The sequence below is a fragment of the Aulostomus chinensis genome, chromosome 20, assembly GCF_037954235.1.
Source record: "Aulostomus chinensis isolate RoL2024-O1b breed Wild chromosome 20, RoL_Achi_v1.0, whole genome shotgun sequence".
Taxonomy (NCBI): Eukaryota; Metazoa; Chordata; class Actinopteri; order Syngnathiformes; family Aulostomidae; genus Aulostomus; species Aulostomus chinensis.
This window is the reverse complement of record NC_141339.1, coordinates 3,034,509-3,054,272: the sequence shown is the minus strand read 5'-3', so window position 1 is coordinate 3,054,272 and position 19,764 is coordinate 3,034,509. Positions and strand designations below refer to the sequence as shown.

The 19,764-nt window shown below is 48.1% G+C and overlaps 1 protein-coding gene across 1 annotated transcript in view; it reads left to right on the top strand.

The window, feature by feature from the left end:
- Positions 1–13,833: 13,833 nt before the first annotated feature.
- emilin1a (elastin microfibril interfacer 1a) overlaps positions 13,834–19,764 on the top strand; it is a 33,393-nt gene continuing 27,462 nt past the window's right edge. Inside the window, exon 1 of the mRNA XM_086189841.1 lies at positions 13,834–14,190. Within this exon, the coding sequence (XP_086045967.1) occupies positions 14,081–14,190 (110 nt within the window). The 5' untranslated portion in view covers positions 13,834–14,080. The remainder of the gene's footprint in view (positions 14,191–19,764) is intronic.

Genomic DNA, 19,764 nt, shown 5'->3' with positions numbered 1-19,764 from the left:
ACCTTAATTTAATCTCAATATACATGTTAACCTAATCTCAATATAATCTCAATATAAACCTTAACTCTAACCTTAACCTAATCTCAATATAATCTCAATATAAACCTTAACTCTAACCTTAATCTAATCTCAATATAAACCTTAACTCTAACCTTAACCTAATCTTAATATAAACCTTGACTCTAATCTCAATATAATCTCAATATAAACCTTAACTCTAACCTTAATCTAATCTCAGTTAAAGTTTATCCTTAACCTAATCTCAGATAATATATTTTGGCGCATTAAAACCAATTTTGGTTTCCATGATGACGAGAGTTTTTTAAATTTGAACACTGCGGCCAGACTAGCACAGGAACGGGGTGTTGTAGGAAGTTAACATCTATTTGCTCCCTCGAGTAAAAGGTTTGTCAACTTGGACATTCATCATTTCAGATAAAAGCTCTGTGGCAAATGTCCTTGTTTTACTCTTCATGATCATCGTCACTGATGAACACTGCTTTAATGATTTTTGAATTGTTTAGGCTTTGAACAACCTCCTTACACACACCGTGCTGCAGGTTTTAGCGGCGTTCACACTGTGACGATCATCCTGACCGACTCAGCGTCAACTGGCAGAGAAGCAGCCGGCGTTAATGGCGAATGTTTCTGGAAGAAGTTGAGCTAGCAAGCGTTAGCAGCCCCACATGAAAAAGCTCACTCCAAATAAAACAAACAGCAATGCCTTCCTTCACACTCAGCTGTGGAGGGCACTGACCCTCTGCAGCGTTCCGTCGCCTATCGACATCCATCTGCTGCTTCCTTGTGCTGCCTCCTTCATTTCAATTTCACCTTGAGGGGAAAAATGAATCATCGTCGACTGCTGGAAAGCCTGCGAGGATTCTACACTTCCATAGTCTTTCCGGAACATTTACTTAGAGGACTTTAACTTTGCAAATCTTAATTGGCTTTCAGCTTCCTCCTAAATCAATAGCAGCTCACAGCCTGGTGTGTGTGAAGGAGCTGGCAGCAACACAGACCCCGGGGGTGTGTGTGTGTGTGTGTGTGTGTGTGTGTGTGTGTGTGTGTGTGTGTTGGGGTGGGGGGGGCTTACTGTGTTCACTATTGTTTGGAGTCACAAATTGGAAACCCTTTCAAGGCAGCACAGCATGGATGCTGTTTTCAGGTTAAATCTGCGTGGAGTGCAGGTGTGAGTGCAACGTTAGCCTAAATATCCCAGAATTCACAAGTGTCACTTAAACCGCTGGATGTATGAATGAGTTCTTGGTTGTAACAGGTCAAATCTGATGAATAAAGACAGCGTCCCCTCAATGGCGTCCTCCTCCTGTAGGAGGGGCCCTAAAACCCCATTTGTTAAGCGTCTCAAACCTAAAACCCACACTCCTCTCTCCACGCCGTCCATGGGACGTAGCATCTGTGGCCTTTACTGTAGGAGCAGCTACACCTTTCGTGCTTTTCTTCATGATTAACAGAGTCTGAGCTGAAAACACTGGTTTGTTGTCCTCATGTACCGGCCCTTCAGAGCTCAGACTGTCTAGGTGTGTTCATTCACTGCCCCTCATGTTTTCCCTTCCCTCCCTGAAATATCGGCTCAATGCGTCGCTCCGTCCTGTTGGCCGCTGCTCTCCATGCTGTCAGAGCAGTGGGCGTCGCGGAGGACCGGCCGATGAATGCCGGGCTTTGTATGCTGGCATGTGTGGGCTGCGATCGCCTCTAGTCTTACCGTTTAGGCGGAGGCGAGAAAAGGAAAAAAACATGGGGGTTCACTTTACTACTTCATATAAAAAGCCTGCATAAAAAGAAGCTTTAAGAGGAGATTCCTTTGGTTTCCATTTGAATAAGTTGGCTCATTAACATCAAAGCCCCAGCAGGCTTGGGAGCCTGTAAATAAAAAAATAATATGACGTTGCACTTGATGCGAGAAGCTTTCCTCCTGCTTGTAGGTAAAACTTGCAGGAAGGAAGCAGCAGTGTGGACCAATCAGCAGCTCTGAATGGTATTCAGGTATCTGATTCAGCTGAGCTGAGCCAGCCAGGGTGGACCGTGCGCCTCACCAGACGCAAACACAGCAGTCGGGACAAAGAGGGCCTTTTAGAAAACAAGAATTCCAAGTAGCAGGAAAACAAGGTGAAACAGAAGTGGCGTGGTGTTGGCTTTGGATGTAGTTCCACTGTTGGACTGCTAACTGAGCCGGTTGCTGAAGGCGATGGGTGGTGTTGGTGGTGGTTTATAGGATGGTCCACTCCTACCAACACACACAGAATAACCCAACACACACACTTACACACACAAAGGAGCTCTGTCTTCACTTGAGCCTTTTGCTTTTTTAACTCTCATTAAGGCTCCTGCTCCCGCTGCTGTCTGGCTACTTGAGGGAATCAGTTGAGCGGTCAGGCCGGGCCGAACGCAGTCAAGCACAAGCGTGGCCCCAGAGGACTCTCAAGGCTGGACATTCCCTTCTAGGGACATTGGAAGCCAAGGCCGGGGGTTGGGATCACGTCAGTTCTAAATATTAAAGCGCAGATTACAGGATGAAGTGACTGTGACTTTCGGTTTGACTTTCTTTCTCTTGGAAATCAGATGTTATCAGCTTGTTTTCTCTTTCTTTTATTTTTTTGTCCTTCTCCCTCTTTGTTTTCATTTCCTCCCACCCACGGTAGCCTTAATAACTGTCAGTATCACGACACACTCCTCCAATTCCCCCTTCGCAGCCCGCTGTTGTTGCTGCGTCTGGAAACATGGAACATGTGACTTCCTGTGGGGATTTGAGCTGAGAGGGAACCTACCTGGCACTCCATTTTGGGACAACTATCTAAATGTTTTCATGAAATGGATACAGGTGGGATTCCATCTCGAGCAAATCATTAAGAGGTGGAGGACAGGCTGCCTTCCCTACATGGAGCTCTGGCTTTCCAGTGATACTTCTCTCAGCAGAAGCGGGCTTTCTTCTTATAAGTGATGGAGGTTTGACCTTCGTGGCCCAAGGTCGGCCCTTCTTCTGCTCTGGGGTACGTAACGCAGCACAGATGTTCATCACTTGCCCTCATCTGGAGTCAATACATTATAGATTCAAGAGCAGGGTGTTGCTGCCGCGCTTGGAAAACTACAACATGAAGCTTTGTCAGAACACGACGTTTTTCCACGTCACAAAAAGATATCTACCAGTTACAATGAGGTGTTTTCGCGTCGTACGACTTGTCATTGTAACGGTGAACTATTTTTCTCCTTTTAACGTGAAACGTTTCATTTTGTAACGGGAGGCGTTCCAGCTTGAGCAACCGCTAACCTGAAACTCATGTTTGAAGCAGGAATTATCAATCGTTCCCAGGATTTGATGATGTCTGCTTCACGATTGCGTTTCCACACGGCGAGATTCTGCTGTCACTACACGCGGTGATGACAATGTTACATTAACAATGCGATATGAAGTGATGTGATGTGTTATAATCTGATGCGTCACCGCAGGAACTTTTCCCCTCCCATGTCCCTCAGGAGAAACTTGTCTTGTGAAAAGTTTATAGTGATACGATGTTTTCACTTTATAGTGATTTTATCATGATGTGAAGGACGTTATCAAGCTTTAAAGTTTATGTTACGACAACATAGATAGCTTCATCTTATAAAAACATGAAAACTGTCTTGTTTATGAAATAAAAAACACGTTTTTTTTTTAGCGATAAACTCATCACACTCTCCTGAGCAATCGGCATTCCCTGGTGTTCTCGCCTCGCCATCTATTCATCAGCGCAGCATAAACACTCATTTGTTCAAAAATAAGCTTTCCTGTTCTGGTGCGTGGTGCTCAGCGTAAATGTCGGAGCAGGCTGTCGCTGCGCCAGAGGCGAGCTGTTGTTTTAACTTCAAACTGTTTTTTCCCAGGAGTTGAAATAAGCACCAGAATGCACCTAAACGGATTAAAAAAGCGTAGTGCGGATAATAAAGGCCGCTTTATTTTCAAACAAGAGTAAAGCTTTTTTTCCCCACAGGGGAGCAACACAACCACAAAGCGGCCTCGGTGCGATGCAGGCAGTGGCTGCACACACATGGTAGACATTAGGCAGCAAGTGGAACGCTCATAAATGCAAATCTGTTGTTTTTATTCACTGCAGTGTTTGAGTGTTTTAACCGTGTGTGTGTGTGTGTGTGTGTGTGTGTGTGTGTGTGTGTGTGTGTGAGTGTTAGGCTTCTGGTTTGGGTTCAGGGTTAAAATTTTGCAGATGAGTATGAGACTGATTGATGCTGAACGCCCCCCCCCCCCCCATCTGGCTGCCCTTGTGGAGAAATTGAGAAAATGACTTTTACAGCTCAGTTGTAGCGCTCAGTGAAATTCGGTTGTTGTGCTGTGTAGCAGGAGTGCTGCAGGAGTTTAATCCCCAACGTGTGTGTATTCATAACTCCGGAGAGTCTAGTGTTGCATGTATTTGTGATGGAGCTTTCATATGAATACGTGTGTGTGTGTGTGTGTGTGTGTGTGGTAAAGGCCCCGGTGCTTAAACCCTTGTGGTTCCTAATTCATTCTACCTCACATCCCCATAAACATCCTGCTGCAACTCTCTTGTGTTTTGTTTATGAGTTCAGCCTCTTCAAACAAAGCCCACACAGGAGGTCGGTTTGATCTGGAATGACGGCAGGCATCGCATCATTCACACGCCACGCCATCACCGGCAGCGATTAAACAACAAACAAAGTGGCCCAAAATAAAAGAAACAAAGAAAACCTCTGCTATGATGGAGGAAAAGTGCTGAATATGTTTTGGGGCAAGAATTACTGCTTTAATATGCGGCTCTAAAGTTGATTGGTGGCATCTTCTCTCCATTATCACGGCATGATTTCCCTGCCTGCTCTGATGCTACAACATTAGGAGGCTATTTGTATGATTTGAGGAGCGGCGTGTTGCATTTTGAGGATGCTGCATGCTCGTAAGTAAATGATGATTGAACAAAAGTGCACTTTAGCTGATTATGTAGCCACCACGGACGCAGGAGCAGACGGACCGTCCTCATCCTGAAAAAAACCTGCGCACTAATGCGGCGTTTCTTGGACAAACATCCATGCTGATAAGACCAGAGGTAATGACTATAATGACGGAGAATTGTTTCCCCTGCGCCCCGCCCGGCATCGCTGGGACAGCAGCTCTAACCGTGCGGAATAGATAGAAACGTCCTGACCTGGGTTTGAGTATTTATTTCCCCGCGTGATAGTGAGGACACATTATCTTGAGCAAATAAACGGAAGCGCGCCTGTGTTAGGGGCTGAGTGGATCAGATTGTGCAGGCTTTTAAAGTCAGAGGGAAGTAATGGAATCGTACTCTGTTCCTGAGTTTATTGGCTGTAAAAAAAAATCATCCCAAATTTGTTTGAAAGCTGCTTTCATCTGTATTCATGAGCGCGGGGGAGAGCAACAGACACCCAGCCACCCCTCCTCAGTCCATCAGCGTGTTTTAGTGTTTTAGCAGCTCTTTGTTTTGGTTTTACTGCCCACGACCGCTTCAGTTGACTCCCAATGATCTCTGCAGCGTTGCTCCTTGTCGCAGCAGGCGTCTGTTTTCAACTCTCCACAAACCTTCCCTGCGCTAAACAGTTAGCAAATACTGGTGAAGTATTCATACTGTCATCGTATCAAACTAGTCAGATCCTAATTAGCACAAATTGGATGAACAGTGAACGTCAGTCGGAAATCTCCTTGCAGCTTTTTCTCTTCATGGCTGCGGACATGCAGCATTGACGAATAACCACAGAATTCAACAGGGGAACTAAAACGGAGCAGCAATCTGAGAGCGCGCCGCCGGCGGGATGCTCGGCCCTCAGAGAGGGAGATGAAACCTGATGATGATGATGATGATGATGATGATATTTGGGTTTTGCATGAGCGCACAGACGAATGCAAACACAACTTCCTGCGCTGCATCCGCTCGGCGGACGAGGTGGTCTTTGTTACCTTGCAGACGCAACGTCACGACTCTCATCAAATGGGTGAAGTTTGGGAAAAAATCCGACCGTGTGGAGTCGAGTTACCACGGTGACGCCGTTTCACAAAACCTCACAGTTCCTCAGTCACCCATCACCAAGCTCTTCTGATGGATCTGATCGACCTCCCGCAGTCCATCGAAGTTGATGCAGAAAATAGTCGTTGCCTGTTGCCCCCTAAGTGTGCGACCACTGATCTGCCCCCAAAAGTGTCATGCAGCGTTTGAAGATATTAAAATCTGAAATATTTTAATTTGTAATTTATGTTACAGGTTTCGTTAATAATAAAAATTATTGCTCCAGCTTGGTAGACAACACACGATTACTGAAACAACAGGACTGGGACATAATTAGTTTCATCAGTTACACCTGTGTGTGTGTGTGTGTGTGTGTGTGCGTGCGTGTGTGTGACAGCAGTCAGTGCTAAGGTTTGTTGATTTAAGCAGGATGCTCAGTCCTCTGCTGTTGTCACAGTTTATTTTTCAGACACACAACCAGCTGCTCTGCGTAGTTTATACTGGTATCAATGATGGCCACCAGTTTGATTATGTGGAAAAAACAACAACAGGCAGCGTTTCTCCGCGCCGCCTCACGTTGATGTAGCGGCACGTTCACTGGAATCATGTTTTAACAGCCTGTTTCATTTTCTCTGACGTGTCTTGTCTGGCTGGACCGACAGCAGGCCGGCACTGGAGGGTTTGTGGCTCCGCTGGTGCAGTGGTCCAGTGCTGGACTTTCCCATCATGCTGCTGTTTCTAGTGGGTCTGCAGGAGGCAGGCGCTGGGTGTCCAGCCTGCTGCTGCTTGCCTCCATCCGCTGGTGAGAGGTGTGTGAGGACGGCGCAGCAGCAGGTAAACGTGTTAACAACGATGGTTACTGGGCCTTTGCAGATGAACGTTTAGTGTCCAGGAATTCACAGACACACTTTGTTGTCTCTGTCTCTCAGGTCGATGCCTGATGGCTGCTGGTGGTGGATTCATTTATTTATTTACTCTGTTGACATGAATGGAACCGACTGCAGGAATGAACTCGTAGCTATTTTTGGGTCTGAGAGAACTAAAAAATGACCTTTGATGCGGTTCTAACCTGCTCTTGTGAGTGGAATCTGATTTTTTGAGTTCAGACCTGGGCTTTTTTCAGTGTTACCTTAGAATTCATGTCAACCAAGATCCGTGAAAACAAACATGGAGGCCAGCTTCAGTGGAGGGAAAGTGAGGAGTTCATGAGCGGTGACGCTTCCGTACGGCCAACGACGCAGGGGTCATGTGAGAGCTGTCAGAACCTCACCACTGGTGCAGTCTCCTCCTCTGTGCTTACTGCAGCGCGCCGCTGCGTGTGACATGTTTGTTTTTGCGCGCGGGTCAGTTCAGGAGCAGGACGCTGGAATATCTTCCTGCTCAAATTTATAAAGAAACGAAAACAAAGGGCAGTAAATCCAAACAGAGTGATCAGTGTGATGAAGAAGCAACAACAGAGCAGCAACACCTTGATCGTGCTCCAAGAACACAGCTTAGCGTTATTACTATGAGGTCGTAAGTCATGCTGTATTCCCGCCATGCCTCTGCCTCATACATAATTCCAGTCACAACACAGAGGTGAATCAGCGGCGCTCCCGAGTTTAAGTTTCTCATTACACAAGTTATTGAACTTTTGGGGGAGGGTCACTGCAAGATAGAATGTATTTACACTACTTTTTTGGCTTGCGAATGCACCACTGCTCATTATTTCAGGATGCTAACTGTGTCAAAACCCCCGCTTCATCAAAACAGGCTCCCACCAGTCACTTTACTGTGGGGTTTCGTCTTGATCTGTCAGGAGAAGTATGTTTTCTATTAACTTTTTGCTGGAGGGCTACAAAAGACTCGAGATATCTTTCAGAGCCGGTGGCTCCTGCTGTGTGTGAGAGGGAAACACTGGTGAAAGGTGTCTGAGTTTGCTCAACACTACTGTATGTTTACCAGACACACACTGCACCGGGACGTATGAATGGCTTTTAAGTACAAGTGGCCAAGACAGAGAACACCTCAGAAGAATCTAATCAGTTAAATCAGTCCGGAGTTTGACTGAAACTTCCTAGAAATGCACCCTGAAGGACGCCCCCCCCCCCCAAGTCTTTGCAGTGCAGCAGAGCATACCACAGCAGCGCAGGCCTTTTCAAAGTTCCTTCAAAGTGCGAAATAACAACTGGGGGTCTCTCATAATAGTTAACGCAAACAAAACAGCCTGACCTGCACAAATGTGAAATGCAGGCCAAGCCTCAAAGAATGTCAACATGGCAGACGCAAAGCATCAGAAACATGCGGCGGTCAAACACCACACACTCACGCACACACACACACACACACACACACACACACACACACACACACACACACACTCACGCACACACACACACACACACACACACAGAGTCAAGATAAAGGCTGTAGAGGAAGCAGTGGGAGTAAATAGAAAAGGAATGGGGGTACAATGGGAACAATAAAGACGGATAAAAATGAGTTCTTAGAGGAAAGACAGTGACTTTAAAGCAACGGAACCTGCATCAACTCTCATTGTGAGTTGCTGCAAAAGAGAAACGTGTTGTTTGTTTTGTCACGTATGGTATAATCCTGCCTATTTCTAATGGCAGAGATACAGTACAGTTCACCCCGCCCCTCCCCCCAGGAATGTTAATCTTCCCAGGGGCTTTGGTCAAGAGTCCAGTAGCCCAGCCAATGAACGCCACACAGTTGACAGGCTCGATCCAAGTACATCCCCATGCAAACTGGCTCTTTCATCTAAAGCCACAGGAAAGGAAAGAAATGCTGTCCCGTCGCATTTTTAAAGGCCAACTCACAGTGCAGCCCCATACACACACACACACACACACACACACACACACACACACACACACACACATACTGTATACACACACACACACACATACTGTATATACACACACACACACACACACACACACACACACACACACACACACATACTGTATACACACACACACACGCGCGCGCGTGCACGCACAAGACATTCCAGAGAGGTGAAGCTCACCGTGAGGAGGTAAACTTCACCCTGCTGCAGCTGGACGAGAAATCTAAATGTTAACAGCACATAAACAGAAACAAACAGCCTGTCAGACCCTCATATGGCACCGAGCTCCCCGGGGGTCTTATCAGGCCTGGGGGGCTGGGGGGGCGCTGCAGGGTCGCGCTTCCTGGTGGTGCGGGTCTGTTAAGGAGAGAGAAAATGTTATGTTTTTATTTGCTCAACTGTAAAATACAGCAGTCTTGGCAGTCGTTACTAAAGTTACTCAGACTCGATTGGAGGGATTATTGGGACATTTTGTCCAAGCGACTGAAATGTTATATAAATAAATATGTTGACAAATATGACACAAAGTGCTGTAAACTAATTAATTATGTAAAGTGTACAATCTATATAAATGATCTGCACTTGTAGCAACTTAAAATATAGGAATAATCGAAAATGTAACATTCAGCGTAACTCAGGGGTTCGTCGGCGTTCCAGTATCAGGGTTGATGTTGTCACATCTGCGGGATGTCTGCCGGTGGAAGCACAAGCAGCAGACGCTGGTGCCTGATTGACGCACTTAACCCCCAACTGCTCCTCACTCTCACGTCGGCCTCGGGAAACGGGACAAATGAAGCTCTGGCTCATGGGGAGGAAGCGATTTAGAGAAACAATATGGCTCGGTTTCAACGACCGTGTCCATGTGCTTTCTTATGATTTACACTCACCGGAGAGGGAGTGTGAGTTCTCATATCTGCATTCCAACAAGATGTGAACCGCACTTTGGCTCTTTAAACTCACCCCCATTAGAGTTCCTGTATCCATCTTGTTTGGGGTCATGCATCTTATAGTTGATTCTCACTCTTATCGCTCACGCTGCCGTCTGGCCAGCATCACACGCCCACCAGTTTATTTGAAGGGAGCAGAAGTCATGTTGCAGCCTGTAGCCGCACTTAATGAGTCATTTGCAAAATGTTAAGTCGATCTCCCGTCTGTAGACGGGTCACTGCCTAGTAGTGTTCTTTAATACGCACCAAAAATCATGTCAAGTTTTTTTTTTCACCACACATTCTGATATCTGTCTGCTGGGAAGCCACATTACCAGATTGAACGGTTTTGGTGTCAACTAGATTTGGAAAGGCAGAGGACAAAGGCGTAAGGCTGGATTCAGACCAAATAGGTGCCGCAGCAAAGGTGCAGGTTCTCCCGTTTATCTGAATGAAGGTGGTGTGTTGTAGCTGGTTGGGTCTGCAGCCCAGAAAAGTTGAACCAGTGTCAAGTTTTGGAGAAAACCCAACCTGATGTCCCGCTACGGCGGCTAATTAGCTGCAGACCGGAAGAAGCACAGATTAGCATGCAGCGTTAGCATTCTGCTGTTTCCCAAACAACAGAGGACATTGGAAGAGAAGCTGATGGCAACAGTGACGCCCTTTCCCAAACCGCACAACCCTGCCCTGGAAATCAGCATGCAAGTTTTTATTAAACATTTATCAAACAAGAACAGATTCCTTTCCCCCACCCACACCCACACCCCCACCCACCCACACACACACACACACACACACACACACACACACACACACACACACACACACACACACACACACACAAACTAACAGGATGTCATGGAAATACATCAACCACGTCCTGGTATTATGATTGCTGGGCGGTAGAGTTTTGGCGGTTGTGAGACTACAGCGCAACGGCTCTTTCCCATTCAATCCCAACAATGAGTCATCGCCATGTAGCCATTAAAACGGGCGCCATCGGATGGTGTTGCCTAACAGTTGAGATAAAACTTGAGATGACCTCAGATGTCTTACACAGATGGAAACCCCCACATCACATTTTTAACACACCCCAGCATGTCAAGGTGGAACACATCCCAAATTGGATGTTGCATTAGTTTCAGATCTGGTGGCGTGACGGTACGAGCCATGTTTAGATTTCTGCCAAAGAGCTGGATCTGACTTGAGATCGGCCCAAGACAAATGAGAAAATGTGCCACGATTAAAAACTACCACCGCTTGTTTCACACGGACTGAATGGGATTCGTGTGCTGGTCGAGTTGATGAAGCCTGGATTAGAGATGAACTCTGTTTTCCATCACACAGGTTCAGGTGAGGGGCTGCAGGCGCTCTCAGCTCCTCCCCGGCATGCCTGGCCTGCATCCCCGAGGGGAGTCGCCGGGTCTGTGACGGAGCAGCTGGGGGATCTGATCTCATTAGCGGGCCGATGGGAGGACTGCTGAGCTGGGCATTCCTCCGTGGAGGAGATGCAGCTTTCATGAGGAAGAGGAAGACATATGGCAGGCAAACAGAAGAGCACACACATTCTCCGTTTATCGTGAAGACACAAGAACGCATTTAACGAAACCGGAAGAAGAGGGAGCGCGTCTCTCTGTTCAGTCCGCCTTCAGCACGTCGAGGATACCGCACTTAATCCGCTGACTTTTAACTGGAATCCAGTGGATAAATGGGAAACTGAACTCTGATGGGAGAAATGCTGAGACGGCACAAGTCTATTTTTAAAAGTTTGGCCTGTGTGCTAAATTTGGACACCCAGTCAGATAAAGACTGAGTGGAAAAGGTTAGAAGGCGAGATGAAGTGTAGAGTAAATCATGAGTGTGGAGTCCAACTGTCCCGGACAGTAGAACAGCATCAATCACACCTCCAGAACGGCCTCGTTATCCCGGAGATAAGGAGGTGCTACTACATATGTGTGTGTGTGTATGTGTGTGTGTGTGTGTGTGTGTGTGTTCCTTTTTTTAGAAGTATAAATTGCTCAGTAGTCAGTGAGACTCAGAAGGCAGCCTGAACATGAGGGAACGGATCTGCAGACTCACACAAACTTCCCGTATTTGTGAGTGAATTGAAGCTAAACTTGATTCAACTTCAGTCGCGCAGTAAACCAAGACAAGGCCACACTGATATAAAAAAAAGAGTACTAGCATGAATTAAAACACATAAATCTTGCTATAAAGTGGAATATTATGTTCACCGGTTTTCTGCGTGGTAATCTTACCAAAACGAGACAAGAGATCTCTGGCATGGCTTCATCTCCTTCCACCCAAAGAAGCATGGAGAGCAAATAAAAGCCTCTGCAGATTAAGAACAATGGTGGGATACTGGTGACGGCGCTCGCCAGGTTGGCTGTTCCCGTCTTGGTCAGCGAGGGCCGCTGAGGTCAGTGTGGGCTGTTAGCACAGCGGGAGCTGCAGGACACCTCCCTGTAGGTGAGATGGTTGCTCCGTGTTTTCCACGAGGAGCTCATGAATCCGCAGTACTTTTACTGTGAACCTCCAACCCCCTTGTGTGGTTCCTGCTCCTGCTCCAGGTGCTGTGAGTCTCCTGTGCGTGACCTGTCCTCCTCCAGCTGTCGACTATGTTTTCACCCTCCCAGTCTCACCACTTTGTGTGCAAAGAGCACACTCATCCCCTGCTTTTTGCTGTTTTCTCTTTTAAGCATCTGTCTGGTTTCCTGTCCGTCTCACCTCTGAGTGGCGTCGCCTGGGTGGGAGGAGCGCCGGCGGCTCTGGGCCCACTTGGACACATCTGAAGTAGATTCTACTGGGGACGTATCTGCTCACCATCGGTATTGGCTGATATGCACATTGCTGCGTGTCAGGCAGTGTTCATCCGTTGTGCGCTGTCACACGCGCCGCCTACCTGCAGCTTTCTCCAGGACTCTGCTGTGCCGTGGCGTGTCGTGTGCAGGAGGGCTGTACCTGGAACACGAGCGTCAGAATGCAGATAAAGGATGTGGATGTGATTAATGAAGCCTGTGGGATGGTGACGGACTGAGTTCCCAGCATGGTTGCTGTTGCTGTGGTAACGCCAACCAGCGCCTGAGGCTCTGCTACTGAGCCCTGCTATCTGAACGGTGACGGCGCTTGTACATCCTTCTGGTGACGGACCGGCTGAGTCTGAGCGATCAAAGTAACGAACCGTCGAATGAGCCTGGACGCTCAAGCAAGCTAACGTTAGCAAGTTAGCTCGCTTCCTTCAACATTGTAAACCCTGGCATACTTCAACACGCTGCTTCTCAGAGCAGCTCTGCTGTCCTCCTGTTGGGGGGCAAACGGTAGCTTAGTTTACCTATCAAAGGTCAAAGGTCAGCAGCAGGTCAATGGAGGTTCTGGAGCACCCTCCTCCGCCACCAAGGGATCAACTTCAAAATGGTGTGATGAACTCATAAAGATGGCACCTCTGTCCGGCCGTTAAAGCTCCAAAGAACTTTTCTCCCCATGATGAACAAATTTGATGGCCCTGGTGTCACGTGTGGTGTGTAGCAGGTCACCCGGAAATCTGGGACACATTTGGAACTCCGGTTTCAACCTGCGTTTGAGTGACATTTCAAGTTCAAAAGCATTGAAGTGGTTTTATCAACTAAATTGTGATACCAACTCCGGTATCTGCACCAGGCTTTAATTTCCATATCAGTGCATTGTTAGATTTTATAATTCCCACATACAAGTGCGTGATACATATTTGTGACTTAGTTGGCCGACTGCGCTCTTGTGGTTTCTGCCTTTTCTTTTCTGGTACTTGGTGTGATTTGATATGTGTGAAGGAGATTTAGATGGCTAATGAGACAGGAAATAAAAGGAAAATACATTCCCCGCTGCTTGCTGGGAGAAATAAATCAAGTTATCTGTCTTTCTTTATAATGCCAAAGAAGCTGAACGGAACTACAGTGAGTTTGAGTGGAGTATGAGAGAGAGAGAGAGAGAGAGAGAGAGAGAGAGAGAGAGAGAGAGAGAAAGAAAGAGAGAGAGAGAGCATGACGGCTCCTGGAACCCTGACAGGAAACTTTGGTTGCTCCGCGCCTCAGCAGCGGGCTTCACACTCCACCAGAGTCCCATCGCATCGCTCCGGCTGCAGATCAGCAGCTCAAACATGCACTTGACTGGAGCTTCTTCTTCTTCTTCTTCTTCTTCTTCTTCTTCTTCTTCTTCTTCTTCTTCTTCTTCTTCTTCTTCGGTCCACACCTGGTGAGGAGAACCAACCACGGGCGAGGTTCTGATCTCGGATCAACTTTAGAAGCAAATCAGCTCGATCTGATCCGGAGCCGTGCTGGACCTGGGAGATGGAGGCGCTGTGCTACCTGCTCGCCGTCATGCTGGCCCGGGTCAGCTGGGGTCTCGGGTACGCGGAGACCAGCATTCAGGGTGGACAGAGAGCCGCCAGCAGACACAGGTAGGACCCGCACACGTGTTTGACTTCTGCTGGGACGAGAACCACGGCGAACGTCCCCTGCTGCCGGGGCTCCTACGCGGGGCCCCCAGGGGTCCTGACATTTAAAGCGTAATGAAGCCCAGCACGAGCCGAACCAGCTGGTCAACTCACGAGTCGAGCGAGTTTTATTTTATCGGATCCTAAGTGGGAGACCTTGGGACTGTCACTGGGAGAAGAGTCCCGGTTTCTGGAGGGTTAGGATGGAACGTTTGCGGTGATGACGGTCCAAACGGCGACGCACACGAGCGTTTGATTTGATTTGTGACGTCAACCATCAGTTTCAGCACCAACACACGTGAGAAATTCTTCTCAGACGTTTGAATAACGGATTGATCAGCAGCAAAACGCGTTTGTTTCACCGTGTGTGTGTGTGTGTGTGTGTGTGTGTGTGTGTGTGTGTGTGTGCGCGTGCGCGCTCTGGGTTTTGGGTGTTTATGTGGACACCTGGAGGACGGGTTCTTTTACACAAACAAGCAAAAATTTGCAGGGACCAGTGAGGGAGAACGGATCAGAACCGGGGATCATGTGTGGAACCCACCGATGACCTTTCACATTGATCAGCCGGATCAGGAGAACCTTTATGATCCTTGAGACATTTTCACATTGATGTCAGATCTGCTACATGCGGCTAGCAGCTCAATGAGCACTGAGAGAAGAAATCTGACACACTTGTCATCCATTCAGAGATCAATCAAGTTGCGAGTACTTTTACTTCCGGTACATTCTGATGACACTACAGTGAGCCGGCGGTGTCACGTCAGAGTTTTGACATCATTCTGATGTGGAATAAATGTTTCCTGATGTTAACTTGCGTTTCCATTACGGTGTCGTCTATAGTGGTATATCAGTGTGGTAGTATGAGTAGTATTAGTAGTAGTATTCGGACGGATACGATGATGTTATAGTTGTTTTACTTCAGTGATCCAGTTTCGGAAACTTAACTCCAACTTTCAGAGGAAATTCCTTATGGACGATGATAAGTTCTCTTGTTCGACTCAGTGAGGGGGTGACTAGTTGAGGGGTTGATGGGGGGGTGGGGGTGTGATGATGATTCAGGGAGCCCAGAGCTGTTCAGGTCTTAGGGATTATAGATATTTACTGTTTCAGGGGCCTGAGTGAAATGTTTTCTGGGGGGGTCAGAATGTTTGGCGCCCCATTGGCTTTGCTGGAGGGAAGTTTATCACCGTCCTGTCACGGAGAGGCGAGCGGCTCTGTGGGCAGTCTGAGGGGCTCCAACACGCGGGGCATTCCTCAGCAAGACTGATATTTTCAAAGTTTTATATGAGGCTTTTTGTTACTTACACACACACACACACACACGCACATGCATGCGCACACACACGCACACACACGCGCACACACGCACACACACACACACACACACACACACACACACACACACACACACACACACACTCCCAGCGACCTCTGAACTTCTTTTGGAGCACAGAGTGGGAACAGTTCTAATCTTAGCCACTACCGATTTATAGACACTCATACATCATTGATGCTGCTCATTGCACTGTTAATGTTGCTGCTGAGCCAACACATGCAGGCTTTTACTGTCCTGCTGCTGTTGGAGCTGCTGCTGCTGGAGCTGCAGCTGCTGGAGCTGCTGCTGCTGGAGCTGCTGGAGCTGCAGCTGCTGGAGCTGCTGCTGCTGGAGCTGCTGGAGCTGCAGCTGCTGGAGCTGCTGCTGCTGGAGCTGCTGCTGCTGGTGCTGCTGGTGCTGCTGCAGCTGCTGGAGCTGCTGCTGCTCTACATTGTGTTATTAGCATGTGATTGAGCTTCTGCCCGAGGGGCCCGTGTGTGGACCCGCTTTGTGGCCACTTGTGTCCATGATAGATTTGTCTGCTTGTAAATGAATGCATGAGGACTTTTTCACTGACAGATTATGTAAGTGTGTGTGTGCGTGTGTGTGTGCGTGTGTGTGTGCATGCGCGCGCGTGTGTGTGTGTGTGCGTGTGCGTGTGTGTGTGTGGTGGTCTTGGCTTCTGGGAGTTGAGCTGCTTCATTTTGAGCTTCTATCAGGTTTCTCTCGACATCAGCGCACAGTCGCTGCTGCTGCTGCTGCTGGAGCTGCAGCTCCCTGGGTGATGAGTCTTGGTCCCTTGGGTGGACGAGGAAGAGAGAGAGAGACGTACAGAGAGGAAGCTGGAGAAGGAGGACACAAGTATCTCAAAGTTGAATGGCCACAGATCTGAAAACAGAGGAAGGATGTAGGTGATAAAAAGAAGCAGCAAAGATGAGGAGAAGTGCCTGCGAAGCACAGAGGAGACATTGGCGTGACAAGAGAGGACAAAGAAGTGAGGAAAGGCAGCAACAGAACTCAGAACATGCGGGCCATCGCGAGAGGAGGGGGCCCGGGTTTGTCCCCCTGCTGACTCACACAGAGCAGACACACGCTCAGAGCTGCCCGCCGGGGAGGGGAGGGGCCTGCCTGCGGCCGGGCAGGTTGGCCCTCTGGCTCGTGTTTGAACTCAGCACGTGTGTTTTGACAGATGTGTGAGGTGTTTTGTAAGCGGTAGCAGTGGTTGACTGAGCTGACGACACCCAGCAGGGACGAGGGACGCTGCTGTCTCACACGTCTCCCGCCTTCACACGTGTCACCCTCTCAGAACCCCTCAGATGAAGGGACGGAAAGGTGCCGTGTTTTTGAACCCACACAGGTGGATGGCTGATGGACAGTTTCATGGATATTAGATAACCACTGGGGGGCAGCAAGGAGCGGTAGTGTCCTTATATAACGCTTCAGTGATTCCTCTGATTCCTTCTGTGGCGTCTTACTGACTGTTTCCTGAGTGATGTCATGAGTTTAGATGGCAGGTGTGTTTGGCTTAAAAACCACAACAACAGCAGTTTGCGCTCAGTTTTTTTCAGGAGTTCTAATATAAAAAAAACCCTGAGATCTCTCACATGGACACAAAATGTTGATTTCTCACACTTTTTGTTCACAAATGTGTTCGTATCCATGTTGGTGAGAAGAGTAAGAGAACCCGCCCACCTGGCGGCAGCACTGGGCCGGTCGCCCTGTTCATCCCACCCCCTCGTCGCCAGTGTCTTTTGCAAGAGTTCGGCAGTACATCCGAGCATCGCCACGAGCCTGTATAACCACAGCAGCCCAGGACCGCCACATCTGGCGTTGTCACCCGTGAGGTCATCTGACAGCAGCCTCCCAGACCACTGATGCAACAGCTGGTTTGCACCGTCAAAGAACTTCTGGTCAAACTGTCAGAAACCATCTCAGGGAAGCTGATCTGAGAGCTCGTCGTCCTCTCGGGGGTTGTGATGCGTTCGAGGTGCTCTGGATTGGCGTGTTCCAGTTTCTACCAACACCGGCAGCTTGGCACCAGCGTGATTTGTTTTGAACATGGACTGAATTTCACTGTTTGAGATCCATGATGTTGATTAAGCGTGGTGTGGTGGTTTGGACGGAAGGTTCCGGGTTCAAATCCAGCAGCCGGCCAGGGTCTGTCTGTGTGGCGTTAGTGTGTTCTTCCTCCAGGTGAGTTCCTTCTGGGTCCTCACACACACCAAGAACACACTCACCAAGTTAATTGGAAACTCTAAATTGTCCGTAGGTGTGAATGGTTGTCTGTCTCCATGTGGCCTTGTTACGGACGGGCGACCTGTTCGGGGTAGCCCCACCTCCTGCCCCGTGTCAGCTGGGTTCGGCTCCAGCCCCCCTGTGACACTGAAACAGGAGAAGGGGTTGAGGATGGATAGATGGAGTGTTGATCAAACGAAGAGAAGGCCGGCTAATCAGCTGGGAGTTTTCTACTTTCCATCACATTAAATGTCATAATCCCAGCAGCCGCCATGGAAGAATTCAGGAGTCGGACGGCGAGGAATCACATGACACAGAAGGTGTCATGTTGTTTAGATAGCTCAGCTTGGGTTGTGATTGGCCGTGTGTGCGGAGGTGAGGGAGGCTTTGAACTCGACTTCTCAGGCTCTCTTTGTTCACTTCTTTCCTCGCTCTTTGTGTTTCAGTGCAACATGGCGAAGGCGGTCTGAGTGTGTGAGACCTGCTTCATGGTGCCAGGCTCAGAACTGCATGCTAGGTTCAGACAATGCAGGGAAGCAAACTCGTGCTCCTCTCTTCTCATTTTCTCTTTTCTTTTCCTTCGCCATCGTTCAGTAAATTGATAATGACAACAAGTTGAAAAGGAATTTAGAAAAAAAATTGAAAGCGTTGGCTGGAAATGAACTCACGGAGCTGAAGTGACAGAGAGGAGGTGTATTCAGGATTCTGGGCCTGGATTATTACCAGATTATGATCATGTCCTGCATAGCGGTCAGTCAGATTTTACTATTAAGGGCCAAAATCACAAATTCAGAATCTGCCATGAGGGGCTGCAGTATCGTTACGGTAAACAAACACAAATAATGCAGATTTGTTCTTTCCACAGGACAACAAGTGAACAAGTTTTACAAGCTTGTTTTGTGAATGGAGCTTTGTGTTCGAGATGCAGGAAGCTGGTCGTTGCTAGAACTCTTGTTCTGTTCTGTTCTATTAAGTAAACTCTGCTTAAATGCAATCGTGAACTCACGAGGAAAAAAGGGAATGTTTCTTTTTTTTCAGTGCATTGGAGTCAGCAGATGCTTCTGGGACGATGTTGAGTCGGTGACCACTGGTTTATCAAACTTAACTGTATATTTCCCACGATGCATTGCACTGTAGCCTGAAGTTGAAAGCCTGGCCAGTACAATAGAGACGGTGTCCTGAATGCAGCAGTGTGCCGCCAGGCCATCAGAGTGTAATTGGATTGTCTTCCTTCTGATGACGAGAGGATCCAGATCGGCTCGCTTTGATTCTCTACTCAAGGAAGTAAACAAAGCTTCTTTATGGAAATGCAAACGTGGGGAGACTTTTCCAGTCTCGTCAACCTTTTTGTCCCTAGTTTACGATACGTATGAGCCTCCTTTACCGTGTTTGGATAAGGTTAGTGCTGAGATTTGGAGCTCTTCCCGAAACTCATCCCACCGTTCCATGGTACGGGCCTAAAGAACACACAGATAGTGGTGTTTAGTGCTCTCTCTCTCTCTCTCTCTCTCTCTCTCTCTCACACACACACACACACACGCACACACACACATGCCTCCATACATGGTTAAGTTTTCAAGGAGCTCCATCCTAAGGCTGACATGTCTTAGCAGTAACGCTAAAGCCGCTAGCAGAATCATGGACATTCTCTGTGTATCTCTGTGACTGCCAGGCTAAACAGTCAGAGGAACGTTTACACAGTCATGCTGGTCCTCCATGTTGGAACAGGGCCAATGCGATTGTGTGTGTGTGTGTGTGTGTGTGTGTGTGTGTGTGTGTGTGTGTGTCTGTGTGTCTGTGTGTGTGTGTGTGTGTGTGTGTGTGTGTGTCTGTGTGTGTGTGTGTGTGTGTGAGTAAAACAGCATTCAAAGACATTGGAAGAATGTGTGTCTGTCATTTGCTGTCGCCATGCGATCGCTCAAGCATGAGCGAGTGCACTCAAGTGTGTATGTTGTTGTGTGTGACAGGCTGTGTGCATTAGTGTGTGT